The 15,248-nt window shown below is 46.0% G+C and overlaps 1 protein-coding gene across 1 annotated transcript in view; it reads right to left on the bottom strand.

Moving 5' to 3' along the window:
* Positions 1-15,248, bottom strand: part of Nedd9 (neural precursor cell expressed, developmentally down-regulated 9) — a 50,742-nt gene that overhangs the window by 25,910 nt on the left and 9,584 nt on the right. Inside the window, exon 2 of the mRNA XM_041632869.1 lies at positions 4,064-4,501. Coding sequence (XP_041488803.1) covers positions 4,064-4,501 — 438 coding nt within the window. The remainder of the gene's footprint in view (positions 1-4,063; positions 4,502-15,248) is intronic.

Raw genomic sequence — 15,248 nt, 5'->3', positions numbered from 1 at the left:
TCCCACGATGGTAAGCATCACACAGCTTTGCACCTACTGCTGCCATTAACTTTCCCGGCATGTGGTGAGCAGGCTTCTTCCCACTTCAAAATGGAGGAGCCGTGTCTGAGAGAACACCTGTAATCTGCTGAGCACACAAAGCCCGGGAATGCTGGGGGGAGCCAGACTGAGGTCCACAGAGCTCCTGGTCTCCCTGGTTCACAGAGGGTGTGTGTGTGTGTGTGGTTCTCATTAGCACTCAGTAGGTAGCAAACTCTGGCTGTGGGTTAATATGGATGGTGTGCAGGAAGGCTGGGGGAAGTAAGGCAGAAGGCAGAATTCACCGCGTCCATTGTTTGCAGTGATTCATCAGGCCACAGTGGCGGATGAACCTTCTGAAGCCCACGCTGTACCAACGCGCGAGGGGTCTGAACTGTGGAAAGCCCCGTCACAGTCAGACTGGAACACATCCAAGCCAGCCCTTGGCACTCCTCAGAGTCATTTCTAAGTGCAGTCCTTGGCCAACTCCCACTAGGCTAGGCAAAGAGTTTGAGAAAATGTAGGTTTCTGGGCCTCCCCTCCGAGATTTCCTGAAAGGGGGGCCATGAGGCAGGCCTAGGAGTCTGCAGCTGACTTGATGTCCCTCCCTTTCTGGGTGTCAGTCTTGCTCATTAAATCTACGAGCTCAGAACAAGTTCCTACTGCTTCCTCATTTTCCTTAAACAGCTTTTAAACACCACAGCTAGAACTACTGGGAACACCTAGGCCTTGGTTTATTACCATTTACAGACAGAAAATTAGAAGAGAAAATGAGTGAGTTATTTAGCTAGCCAATCAAACTTCTAAAATGAGAAATAATAATTAACAAGCAAACCCACATCTGCTCTCCTGTACACTGAGATCAGGGGTCTGACTTAAGTCACTAGGATTCGCATCCACAGGGACTTACACCGCAAGGGAGATGGAGCCCAGAGTCTTAAAGCAGTTACTATTGCCTGGAAGGTTGTTGCAATTACCTCCTAGCAGCTAAGCCATCTCCATTAGGAAAGAAAATGTAAGATGAAAGAAAGGAGAGGTGAAGAAGGTGGGGGAAGGATAAGAAAAAGGAAGGGGGAGTGGAGGGGAAGGAAGGAAGAGAAAAGGAAAGGGGGGAAGTCAGGAATGAGAGTGGGAAAGGAAGGGAAGGAAGAGAGTGGACTGGAGGGAGGGGACAGTGGGAAAAGGGGAAGGGATGAAAGGAAGGGGAGAGAAAAGGGGGAGGGAGGAGAGAGGAAGACAAAGGAGGAGGAAGAGAAGCAGCAGAGAATGAGGGATGGAAAGAAAAGGAAGGAAGAGGCAAAATTTCTCCTCCACAGGTGTGTTCAGGGGAACAGAAGCAGGGAGCCTGTAGTCTCAAAGGCAGCGAGTCACTCTCACAGGGTATGCTATGGAGTACCCTGGTACATGGCAGGGAAGGGCTAGGATCACCTCCCCTGACCTTTCCATCCTAGCCCACACCAGGCAGATCTGCACTGCGCAAGCTTCCACTGCAGGTGCCAGGAGCACCTTGCTTAGTGTACACTGCATGAGGGTTTGCAGGGTTTCTTAGGAGCTGGTTCACTGCCGCAGGGCTTGCCTGCCCTTTGCTGAACACAGAAGGTTCTGGGGTGTGAAAGTCACAGAGCAAAAGAAAACGTGGAATGACCAGGAGCCACCTGAGGGCCTCAGCCCCTGACATCAACGGAGTCCCGGAGAGGAGCCAAGGAGAAGGCTGCGGCCGTCATCCACAACACAGGCAATGGGAAGAGGGCTGAGACTCCCGACTTCCCAGACATGGGAATGAAAAGGTTGAGAACCGAAAAGGAAAACATGTCACCTTCCTGCCAAAATAAACCGTGATGAAAGCTGGGTCCCTCTGCCTTTCAGCCAAGCATTTCCTGTTCTGGCCTCCTCCGTCTGCCTCGAACCAGCTCAGATGAGGGAGGGCTATTTTTAAGGTGCAAGCCACCGAGGCAAGGCCTGAGAGAATGACTTATTTATAGTTACACCTTTCAACTGTTCTTTCCCACTCTGGGGACAGAGGCCAGGCTTGGCGTTCCTTCCCTTTGGAGCTGAAATCACTCTGGTGAGAAGGGCTTCGGAAAGTCACGTGGCTGCCCATGGCCTCTAGCCAGGATCTCTGTCCTGAGGACTTTACATAGGGAAGCTGTCTACCTCGTCTTAGAGAATTCCTTCTAGCAGACAGAACTTGGATCAGGTGCCCTTGAGATGTGTTTTGTTAAAACATACATTTTGTATAATAGGTGATTAGGAAATGCATTCATTGGCAAGGAATCCAAAAGTAAGTCTTTGTTCCCCTGGCTCCTTTTGAAAAAGAGGAGTTCTAGTGGCCAGAGAGATGGCTCATTGGTTAAGTGCACTCATTCTTGCAGAAGACTGGAGGTTTGGGTCCAAGCACTCACATGGTGGCTTACAACTGTTATTAACTCCAGGGTATCCAACTCCCTCTTCCGGATTCCTTGGGTACCAGGCATGTGTGTGATGCGGACATAAGCAAGCAAACCACTCATATCCATAAAGTAAAAATAATCAATCTTTAAAAAACAAGTTTACTTAGAGAAAAGATCAACTATTACCTAGCTTACATAGATTTGTAAATTCATCTACATTTTGTGTCAGTAGTAACAAGCTTCTTCTGATATCTAACTTTACGCTTCCTCTTGGAGTCTGGAGGTATTTTCTTATTGTATGAAATTAGTCTACTTTTAATAGCAAACCTTGAAGGAACCACTGGAAGTTTCTGACAAAGGAAAGAAGAAATCCCTCCCTTTTAATGGGTACAAAAACATTGTGGGTTTGGCTGTTGACCTGCGAGCCCAGTGTCATTATTTTCTTCCCAGCACACACACCCATCTGACCTTGTATTTATTGCTTCCCTCAGTGCACTGTACGCTTTGTGAAGGCTCTGTTTAGTCTTTAGTTCACCACTTTATCGCAAGTATCAAAAGTACAAAACATGTCCAATATCCATGACCTGATAATGCATTTCTCTTCATCCCCAGTGGCTCTGGGTTGAGACTCCAACAGGTGGGGCTCCCTAGCCACGTGACTTGGGTAGGGCCTGAGGTCACTGGGGGAGTGGCCCCCAGAGGAGGCGTGATGACAGCTGGAAGAGGCTTTGCCACCTCTGAGCTAATGTCCAAGGCAGGTCCTAGAACCAGCACAACTCTGAGATTAGTTCATAAAGGTTCCCTCTTTATGAAGTTAGTATTTGGTTATAGGGATGAGAATCTGAAGAGTACATCACATTTTCTTGTAATTTTTTAAAAATGACATCTCTTAAACATCCAAGCACTTGCCTTCTACCTTGGGCATCGTTACAAGAATTATTTCAAGAAAACAAGGATGAATTTATTCTAAGTCCACTAATTCCTATGGATTTTAAATAAATTAATCTTTAAACCCAAAATCTAAAGAATGAGTTGGTAGACAGGGTGTACTTTCAGCCTTTTTTTACTTCTACTTTTGATTGATTTTTTTTTTTTGTCCAGACAGACTAATTCATGATTTAGCTCATGGCCCAGGAAAAAGGATCCAGACAGTGTCAGTATGCTTGAGTAACAACTGGGCCCACACTACTCAAGGAAGAGGTAGAAAAGACTCCAAACCACTTAGACACAGAATCCAGGTCTAGCAGACCCATCACACTACTAAAGAGCTACAATTGTATGCTTAAGTCTGGTCCAGAATGAAATACCATTTACACCGGCTGCCTGTCAATAGTACTTGGCACATAGTAGTTCAACAAAGTATTGTTGCTGGGTGTGATAGCACATGCCTGCAAACCCAGCATGCAGGAGTCCAAGGCAAGAGGATCTCAAGTTCAAGGACAACCTGGGATGAACATAGTAAGACTCTGTTTTGGGGAAAATTTTTTTTGTCATTAACTCATCAATGGAAATTCATGCAATAATGATATCTGGGGTGAGCCATTTAGTATGTTTGCTTTGGGGCAATTTCCAACTATTATTTGTGGATTGCTTCTATTATTCTAAGTAGAATGAATGGCATAAACGAAGGAACAAAATTCTAGTTAATCACTTACCTTTTTGCCTAGATGGGGCCCATTAGTGCCTCCAGGGTTTCTCTGAACTGATGGTGGCACTTGATACACATCTTGTTCTGGGGTACCATGGCCAGTAGGAACTTGGTAAATTCCCTGATTCTGGTAGGAGGGCGGTACTTGATAGACGGTATCACGAGATGCCGCCTGTGAATTCGGCACTTGGTAGAGTTTCTGTTGGCCAAAGGCCATGGGTCCAGCAGTAGGCTGCTCATGACTGGAGGTCTCTTGCACTGGACCAATCAGAAGTTTCACCCGGTTGCCTGGGACGATGCCTTGGCGACCATGTAAGGAACACAGCCACCATCCCTCTAGTCCTCCTGTGTTCTGCTCTATGACCGTTAAGATGTCTCCCTTTCGGAAGGCCAGCTCCTCGGCGCACTCGGGGACATTGTCATATAAGGCTCTTGCCATCAGATTCTAGGAAGGGAAAACAAGAGAAGTTGTGTTAGAATGTTAGGGCTGTCTCCTTAGCACTTATAGAGCCCACGTGTTTCGGGACAGACGCACTTCCTGGACAAAGAGAAGAAATATGAACAATAGCCTTCAAGAAAGGAAGCAGATGGTTCAGACAAAAGACAGACACAGCCACACTGTGTCTGCCACCAGTGACATCAGACAGACTCCTCAGAAAAGCTCAAAGCCCCAGAAGAGATCTTCCCTCCAGTGGTGGGTGCTCTGCCAAGGAGTTGGGCTAGCGTCGCTAAAAGTGCTAGGAAGGGGTCAGCAGGCAAAGCATCCTTCTTAACTTTTTCAGAGTGAAATGAAAGGGAAGAACGTTCCATGCTGTTCGTGCACTGCAGCGGACTGCTCTCAATGTTCTCATATATTTCGGGCGAAAAATAAGTCAAGGAAAATCCTAAATGACACATACTACAAACAGAAATTTTATTCGGCATTGAAATGTAAATAGAGGTACACATAACTGTGCCTTGGCAGGGCTTACCATATCTTTTATGATTAAGGAGGCCCTTGGATGCAGGAGGAATCTACAAGCAAAGCATAGCCATGTACTCTGGAAATCACGCAGGGACACAGTCTATCTTTCCAGACCCGGCGGTGGAGAGGTCCCAGGAATGCATTCATACATTGGTTTGGTCTCTCTCCTACCTCTCTGAGAGCCCTTCTTTCCCCTGCCACGTAGTCACTTACTTCTTAAATCTTGCCATTCACATCTGAAAGGCTGTGCCTTCTTTTCATGGGCTCAGAACACTCTCTGTCTTTGTATGAAGGCCTGTCTGGCACATCCAGTCCTCAGCAGACAGCTAAAGTGGGCATTGAACAGAGAGCAGGCAGGCAGTCTGTGCTGACATTCCTGGAAGGCTTTCAAAGGCTCTGAAGATTCCCAGCACACAGGCAGCCAGTCCCACATGCCTGCCCCTTCCCAGAGTGCTGAGAAGCTGGGGCGGGGGGAACATAGGGAACCCATCACGGGCATCGGAAAAACTAAATGTGACCCCTCTCAGATGTCATTTAAGCGTTTGGATGCACTTAGTGTCACTGTGGTGGGGCTCATTCTGGTTGGCTGGAGCATGCTTATGACTTAATTTCACACCATAATGTATTTGTGGACTTTGGGACTGCTTTTCTTTGGACTCTTGCCCCTGTTTTCCTCTCCAGAAATGTGGACTTGATCTCCCAGTCCCATGCTTTTCATTTCTTTCAGCTGGGCATGCATTAATCATCTTCTCCTGGACTCTGTCTAAAACCACAGGACTTGCACTGTGTGTAGGTCTCCTCGGTGGAGCGGCTGTGTATGGGAGGGGTCTGCGTCTGCTCGGGAGCATGGAGGACACCCACTCCCACTGCTTTCCATCTTTGAAGTGATATAAAGTTTGTTTTACTTTCACTACATTTTAAATTATTTTTAAAATTTTTCATACAAGGTACGTTGGTCATAACTTCACATTCCCCCAAGGTCTCTCAGATTCTTCCCATCTCCCTACCCAATTAACTTCAGATTCTTTCTCTCCCCACTACAAAAACCAAACCAAACAAACACAGAAGGACAAAACCCACTAAACCATAACACCAACAAAAAGCACAGACAAAAAAAAAAGTGGAGTGTATTCTCATTTTGTGTTGGTCAACTACTTCTGAATCTTCTTTTCCATTAAACACGGCGTCTTGCTATACTGCCTCAGCCTCAGCCTCTCAAGTGCAGGGACTACAGGTACCTATCAGTGCAGGTGGCTAACCAATCTGCTTTTAGTGTGAACACACAATTTAAGGAGGAGAGATGGAGGCACAAATATCATCACTACGAGATGTGAGTTCACTGACCTCCATAGAGAAGCAGTGGCAGTAGCTAAGCTCAGAGCTTTTGTTTCAGGTGAGGCTTTTCCTTAGCAGCTGTATTGTAGGAAGCACTGGGTTCCTTCTAACAATGAAAAGCTCATATATAAAATAATAAGATCTGGCCGTGACCTTGCCTAGTTTTTAGAGTGATTAAAGAATGTGCCAGGATGCTAAGACCTCTGTGTTTCTCTTCTCCCATCTTGTGAGTGTTCTGTCCCTGCAAAGAAGAGTCATGGGTTTACAGAGGACAAGATTCTAGTCCTTTGTCCCACATCTCAGGGAAAGAACCACACCAGGATTATAATTTTAGAGTGTGGAGGGAACCGGTGGCTCTGTTCTGTCCTGTTCTCCTGGGCCCGTTCAATAACTGGGAATGGTTGGGGAGGAAGCCCCTAGACGAAATCAGAAGCAATAGATTTGGGGCAGCCACGTGGGAGCTGAAGACTGATAGCTGTGCAGTCATACTGACTTCAAAGGAAGGAAAGAAGAGAAAACAGTAGACAGGCAAAGGGCTGCAGCTCAGTCAACCACAATCAGCTGGAGGTATTCACAGTTGGGCCACTTCCAGGTCCTGGAACACCACGAGGTGCTGAGTGCAGCACTGGGCCACACTTGATTAGAGGCAGATAGAAATCCCCTTGTGAGTCTGCTCCATGAGCTTTGTCTTGTCCCCGTGACCTTCCCACTGCTTGCGTACTTATGCCTGCACATGAGATACAGGGATGTTCTCCTAGGAGAATCCCAGAGCACACTCAGCCATGCAAAAGCAGGGACTACTGGTGAATTCTCCTGCCCCATTGCCCACAACATCTCTCCAGTCTTCTCACGACATAATGGGATTCAGAGAGAACTTGTAGATATCAGCCTTGGTTAAAACAAGACCAAGTTCTTCAACCTCTCTGCAGCCTAAAGATAGCTAATGTATATAGCTAGTCACTTTCCTAAATGGACCATTATAGTTACACACCCCTGTAGAGAGTTTGTGAGCCTGCTGCTCTGTTTTAAAGATGAGGACCCAGGTTTGGTGTTTCCCCAAGGGCCACACTCGGGGAGCTGGACATAAGACTGGGGTTTTCTAGGTTGACCCCTCTTCTCTAGGAAGCTGCTTTAGCTTTCCTCTCAGTGCCCTGGCTGGGTCTGTCCCATTAGACAAGAAGGTTCTGAAGGTAACCCTCTTTTCACCCCATTTTTATGGAATAAATGAAGTTTTGGGGGCTTGCAGTCTTAAATGTGTTACTAGGGCTTTCTCCTTGCATGCCCTATCCTTCTCATCCCTAGGATAAGAACAAGACTGAGGCTGGTACTCTTGCGAGTTTGCCACGAGAATGAAATAATGAATTCAAATGAATATTTCAGTACTGCCGGAGACTCGCAGGCCATTGTGGATTTTGATTCCCTTTGCTGGGTGGCACTTGACTTCAGGCTTCCTGGTCACTTCCCTCTTTTAAATCAAGAAACCATCCTAGGGCTAGAGGAATTCCTCAGTGGTTAAGGCTGCTCTCCCGGAAGACCTGGGCTCAATTCCCAGCTCCCACACGACAGCTCACAACCCCCTGTAACTCCAGTTCCAGAGCATCCAATGCCCTCTTCTGGCTTCCAAACGCACGAGGTGTGCAAGCCGTGCACAGAGAAGCCTGCAGACAAAATACCCATTACACAGAGAAAACAAAAGTAATTTAGAAATTTTGGGTAAGAGGCATCGCTTCTGTGTGTTTGCTTGGTGAGAGGGCAATGATAAAAGGTAGAACCTGGGGTCCTCACTCCAGAGGATACTGACTCATGAGAGGGCTAAGAAAGAGTTCATTCCTGCTTTAGAAGTGTGGGGGTGTTATTCTTTATGGGAAAGGTGTGATTCTGGAGGCCCAGAAGTCAGAAGCTCTTATCTGAGCATCTTAAGAAAACACCAGAGAGGGCAGAAGTCCTCTAGTTAAGATCTACTCTTTCTTAATCCCCAGCCCCTTGGATATTTATCTCTGGGGGAGGGGGAGGGGGCTGAGGGCTGGTGGTGGTGGTAAGAATGTCAACACAGAAACAAATCAAGGAGAGATAAGAGCTGGGTAATTCTATACCCAGCTGGATGCCAAGTTTCCAGAGATTGGCAATTCCAAAGGCAGAGAGTACTGTTGGGGCAGGGAGCAGAACTTGGAAGACAGAGTGCTCTTCAAGGAGTTAGAGTCCAGCTCTTCCACTTGACAGCTAAGAAAAAAAGGAGGTTCAGGAAGTTAATGATTTGTAAGGTCACCTGGCTAGAAGACCTTAGGACTTGGGTACGAAGCCAGACCTCCTGTTTCCTGGCTTCTGGGAGGAGGGGAGATAGTCTAAGGCGACGCTTGTGTCCCCTCCTTTTGTCTAGCAGACTGTTGAGATAGTGGACCCTAAGCAATTGAAATTTCCCCAGGAATCTCATGCTGGGGGAAGGGAAAGGCAAGAGCCTGGTGCCCAGCAAGGGAGAAACTTGTCTCCTGGGTAGAGATTTCACACGGTTCTGCCAAGCTGGAGAACCTTGCAGAAGAGACTGGAGGCAGACAGCGATGGAACTGTGATGGACAGGACCACGCTTGAACCAAGACTACTTAGTTATGTGCTCCTCTTGCCCTCTGCTGCAATTTAAATCCATACCAATGTCCTAGAAGATGGGCCGGGGGCTTGCTGGACCCTTTCATTTGTTCTTTTCTCCAATGTGGTCATGTTGAATAAACCTCCTTTCTCCACTTTTCACTATTCTGCCTGTCTTCTTTTCCATTTCCAGAATGTGAGCCCGGTGTCTGAAATAAATTCCACACCCATTCTCTATAAAATTGAAATGAGTTCTGAGCTCTGCGTTCCTGGTTCTCTGCTGGGAGAGTGGAATTGGTTTTCTTGAGAGCTTAGCAATTATCTAGTTCTTTAATTGATGAAGGGAATACAAGGGGTGAAATTTAGCTTGTTAAGGCTGCCAGGGCATAGGCTTATACCCTAAAATTATAGTAATAATTACTTTAATGGGGATTGGATATCAGTGTCTATAAATCCCATCCAAAGGACCTTGCCTGTCAATCCACCTCATGTTCTCTAGAAGTTCACTTAGTTTGGTTTCTATTCTTCCAAGACCTTGCTTCCTGGTTCTTCCTCTTCTCTGGGCTACACACTCTCTGTCGCCATCAATAGACCATTTTCCCCCATCTCTTAAGTAGTCATGTTCCCAGGGGACCTCTCTTTTGTGCTTGTTCCCTCCTCTATCTCATTGCTCTCGAAATGATCTGTCACCCAGGTGATGACATAGGCATGTAGGTACGACCCAGACCCACAGTACAGAACAGATACACTTGCGCACCCCTGTTCTTACCCACTTCGCGGACTGATGGGACATCTCTGTCTCAAGCCCAATGAATGAAGAAACCCCTTTCCTGTTGCTTTAGCAGTGGCCTGCCCAAGCTGGGAGCCTGAGGTTGGCACACTATTCACTACCTGGCCCCAGTTGTCAGATGCCATATCCTGTCTCGCAGGTCCCCCAGGTGTGAATCTTAGCAATAACTAGGTTGTTTTAGTTTAGTTTAGTTTGCTTGTTTTAGCTGTTTTTTCCCCCATTTTCCTGAAGTGAGATTTACCAACTGGTTCTACTTCATTAAACCTTTTCCCAGCTTAGAACCCATCTTCCATATAAATAGAATAACTGTCTTCCCAAAATCCATCTGATCACATCCTGTCTAGTTTTCTATCACTCTTGTTTCTTTGTGACTGTGCTGTCCGGTACATGTGTGTATATGCATGCAGAGGCCAGGTGATGCCCAGTACATGTGTGCAAATGCAAGCAAGGGCTACATGCTGTCCAGTACATGTGTGCACATGCATGCAGAGGCTACATGCTGTCCACTACATGTGTGCACATACATGCAGAGGCCAGAGGATAGCTTCCAGGAGTTGTTTCTTTCCTTCTACCATGTGGTCTCAGGGATCAGACAGACATTGTTAGGTTTGGGGACAAGCACCTTTACCTGCTGAGCCATCTCTCCATGTTTCTCTACAGCAGGCTTTGCATCACCCCATTCCAGGCTGTTAACTTAAGTTCAGAGACACTGTCTGGCTCCATTTCCATATCCAGAATGTGAGCCCAGTGTGTGAAACAGAATCCATACCCATTCCCTACCAAATTGAAGTGGGTTCTGACCTCTGTATCCCTGGTTCTCTACTTGGAGAGAGGAATTCTTTTTCTCGAGAAAAAGATGTTAAGTTAAAAAACAAAACAAAATAGATGCAGGTGAAGAAGGAAGAAGCATAAATACTGTGTCTAGGTCACTGGAGCCTAGGGCCTAAGAATAAGGGAGACAGGCAGCAGGAAAGTGCCAGCCCCTCCCTATTTAAACAGGACAATGACGCAGATTGGAGCCTGCTCCCCCCCTTCCAATCTGGTGTGTTCGCAACTACTGAGCAAACAGGAAGGCCAAGAGGAACTGACCATCCCAGCAGCAGAGAATACAATGGTCCCTTTAAAGAGCCTTCCCTCCCATCTGAGTCTGGTAGGTGACAGAGAGCCATTCACATACTTCACCAGAAAGCTTGCTTCTGTTGTTCTGGGTCCTCAGACTATGGCTGAGGAGTGGGAAAGTAAGAAAACAAAACAAACCTGGCTGTATACACAAGCCAGTCACAGGACAACTTCTGCCCTCTTCCCTCCCCCGCCCTGTTTTCCCCACTGCTATCACAATATCAAGAAAGCGTATTACTTTGACTGCCAGGGACATTATTTGCTTCTCCCAATATAGAGAGGCGTGATGTGGAATTTCCACGGCTGCTCACGCTATCCTTTGAAGAGACACAATGGCTGGTGTGTCACTCACTGTGACTGATAGCATCATCGATGGCTTGGCGTCCTTTTATTATTTTTACTTCATTCTATATTTATGCAGGAGAACCTGCCAAAGACTCAGGGCCGCCTCATTCTTGATGACAAGACTTTCCTGTGCCCAACCCCAGCTCCCAATGTTAGCCCAGTCTCTAGCGGACTCCAGCACATGCACGCATGCATGCATGCAGAAGTACCCAGAGACCAGATCCTGAGAAACAGACCCACTAGAGGAAATGGCCATCATCAAGGAAATCAGTTCTTAAAGGAAGCTGCCGAGAGAAGAACATGGCCAAGGTCAGCCTCGGGGCATACTGGCGAAGAGAAAGGTTTTGTTTCTACTGACAAAAATCAGCTCTGCTCAGAGACTAGTTCTGCCATTTTGGTTACATTTACCCTCTTGGCTCTCATGGCACCTTTGATGTGGTGTGTGTGTGTGTGTGTGTGTGTGTGTGTGTGTGTGTGTGTTGGGAGGATACTTAGTCCTTCTCCGATAAAAGCAGTCATAGTCTCAAAGCATGGCTACTTATAAGTATCAAGAATTTGATTCTTGGGAGCTTGGCTCACACTCTTTTCTTGTACGTGAAGATCTGGAACACTAACGGATTTTAAATTTGAAACTTCTAGATGTTATTAAGTAGGAGACAGGGCCGGGTGGTGGTGGCGCACGCCTTTAATCCCAGCACTTGGGAGGCAGAGGCAGGCGGATCTCTGTGAGTTCGAGGCCAGCCTGGTCTACAAGAGCTAGTTCCAGGACAGGAACCAAAATCTACGGAGAAACCCTGTCTCGAAAATCCAAAAAAAAAAAAAAAAAAAAAAAAAGTAGGAGACAGGGCACCTCTGGGTACAGGAGCTAGAAGATACAGTATACTGTGATAGGGAATATTGTAGTAATAGGGTGTGGTGCCCCCCCCCCCGGCCCTGCCACCCGGCTAGTTTACGCCCAAAATAATTACATGGAAACTGTATTCATTTAAACACTGCCTGGCCCATCATTTCTAGCCTCATATTGGCTAACTCTCACATCCTGATTAACCTATTTCTAATAATCTGTGTAGCACCACGAGGTGATGGCTTACTGGGAAGATTCTAACCTACGTCCATCTTGGGCCAGAGCTTCATGGCATCTGCCTGACTCTGATTTCTTTCTCCCAGAATTCTGTTCTGTCTACTCCACCTATCTAAATACTGCCCTATCAAAAAGCCAAGGCAGTTTCTTTATTAACCAATGAAAGTAACACAGAGACAGATGACCCTCCTACATCATCTGAGTAACTGTTCATTGCCTTCTGCTCACCTCCACTGGTGACTGGAAACAGCCCCCAGGAAGGCAGCAGCAGGCTCCGGCTAGGTCCTTGGAACACTGGTCAAACTTCTGAGCACTGGTCCAGCCTGTCTGACATTCCCCAGTGAAGACTATTCTTAGCCAGTGGACCACATTTCCATCAGTGAGCTTTAGTTTCTGGAAACTGCTTTTATTAAGCCCTAAGGATTCTGCAAATAACTCAGACCTTCTGTGAATAGTCTCACAAGCCACTTCGTCCCCAGCGTTGTGATCTAGAGTGATAATTCAATTCTGTTTTATGCATTTCTTACTGAGAGAAGCTTTAGTACATGATATTAGCTACTAGGTTCCAACAGGCATTCTTTGACAAGGTAGAGATTAAGTTAAAAAACAAAACAAAACAGATGCAGGTGAAGAAGGAAGAAGCATAAATACTGTGTCCAGGTCACTGGAGCCTAGGGTCTAAGAATTAATATTCCCTGTGTATAGCACTGTGTGTGTGTGTGTGTGTGTGTGTGTGTGTGTGTGTGTGTGCTCATAAGGCTCCCAGGCATACGAATTTGTGCACTGGCCTTGTCCTATTTGATGAGTGGTCTGTAACCAGTGTTCTTTTGATGATTTATAGTCCAAAGTGATGGCTCTGCTTGAAAGAAGTGAGAACATCTAACACTTTAACGTTCAATAAAAGGGTCCCAGAAAGAAATTTCAGCCTCCCAGGATTTGTGCTACATGATTTGGGCAGCATACCTAGGATATTGGAGCATTTCTTATGATGCTGGGTCCACTTCTTCCCTGTATCTGAATGGCTATCATAAATTTTCCTATGATATGAGATTGATGGAGGGAAGATAGCATAGAGTGTAAACGCACTGGGCCAAGCAAGACCGGCAACTAGAGCTCCATCCCAGAGAGCCCACTCCTGACAGTTGTCCTCTGACCTGCACATGCATGCTCTACACACATACACACACTAAAGAATTTTAAAGCTAGAATTTTAAAGAATTCATTTTAGAAAATAAAAGACTTAGGCTGACACCTGTTTCCATGCAAACCGTGAGCAGAGCAGAAACCTTTTCTCTGCATAAGAAACATCCCGTAAGGGCAGGTAGGTAGATACACTAGTATGTGTGTGACTTCAGAATGTCTAAACTCATGATGGAAGATGAATTTGACTGCAAGAAAAAGGAATTAGATTTTTTCATAAGGATGATAATATTGTTACCTCTGTGTCTATCATATTATATCATATCATCGCAATATACCAATCAGTCATCCTTAAGAGTTCAATTTTCTACTTGCCCGCAGCCTATGAGCTATGCTTAAGTGGTACCAAGGATCTTAACGAAGATGAGCACACATAGGTTCCTCTATGTTTTTAACATTGTCTTTGTTTCACAGCCCAGAAGGTCATAGATTAGATTAACGGCAGAGCCTGAGATCACAACTGGTTATCTCTCTGTCTAGCGTTCTTCCCCGACCACGAGGATGTCTCTCCTGAGACTCTGCTCCACCTAGGAATTTAGTGATGCTGCTGTTAAGCCTTGAGATTTCTATACATTTGCCCCAAGTTGCCTGGTTTTGCTAGTTTTCAATATAACGTATTGGCAAAGGATCAAAACCGTGGGGCAAGCGTGAACTCTTTGTAGGTTTCTGTCCCTAGATAAATCTTACAGGCGCCATATAATGACGAAGTCTTGACACCCACTCACCCAAAAGATAGGTTTTATTAACAATAAAACAACCTTTTGGATTCCAGCCAGCATTACAGTGTTGGCACTGGATCATATCTGACTGCCTGTCTAGACAAATCCCCTAACATTCAGGGTAAGAGAAATAAGAATGAAGTTAAACAGGAGTACGAGAGTCCAATCCAATCGATTATAATGTATTTCCAAAAAATGATATCATTTCTCCAAAACGAAAACGCATAGCTGTAACATCTATAAAGTGTTTGAAAGTATGAAAAGGTTCTGTTTTTACATTCTCATGTATTTATCTTCCTAGACCAAAGTCTGAATGCGAGGTTATAATTAAATACATTAACTCAAATATACCACCATCCTTGTCAGAAACCATTCGATGAACTGTGAGGTCGCCCTTTGCCGGGACTCTCGCACAAGTTACTTGAAAGGGGGTTGGGGAATACCTCAGTTTCTATATTGCTTGCCTTGCAAGCATGAGGACCTGAATTCAATCCCCAGAACCCATGTGAAGAAACACCAGACACAATGGTACCTATTTGTACTGAAGAAGTAAAGACAGGTAGGTCCCTGGAGCTTGCTGGCCAGTCAGTCTAGCCTAACTAGTGAGCTCTAGGGTATGAGAGACCGTGACTCAAAAAAGCAGGGTTGATGGTACATAAAGGAACAGGACACCTGATGTGAACCTCTAGCCTCTGCATGCATGTACACACCCACATGACTACGAAACCCTTCCCCCAAAGTCACTTGATCTGGGTTTGTTGGCTTGCTGCTATTATCTACTTATCTTGTGAGCTCTTCAAAGAGTTTTAAAGTTTGGATCCACACCCTTGGCTAAGAGGGGTGTACACTCATACACCATTAGCATTGCCACCTAGCAGTGGTCACAAAGATGTTTTGGAAGCTATGGTATCTTAGCTTGTTACGTTACTGAGAACACACAGCGTTCTCTACTGCTGAAGTCTAGGCACATAGGGCAAGATTCCATGCATACTCAGGGAGGGATTCGGAAAGCCTTGGGAGAAATGGTTGCCTTAGAGATGGTGTGGAGGTGTCACACTT

The sequence above is a fragment of the Microtus oregoni genome, unplaced genomic scaffold (genome assembly GCF_018167655.1).
Source record: "Microtus oregoni isolate MIOR12 unplaced genomic scaffold, Mior012 000042F_ref0000377, whole genome shotgun sequence".
NCBI classification, from domain to species: domain Eukaryota; kingdom Metazoa; phylum Chordata; class Mammalia; order Rodentia; family Cricetidae; genus Microtus; species Microtus oregoni.
This window is presented reverse-complemented; position numbering and strand designations above follow the sequence as displayed.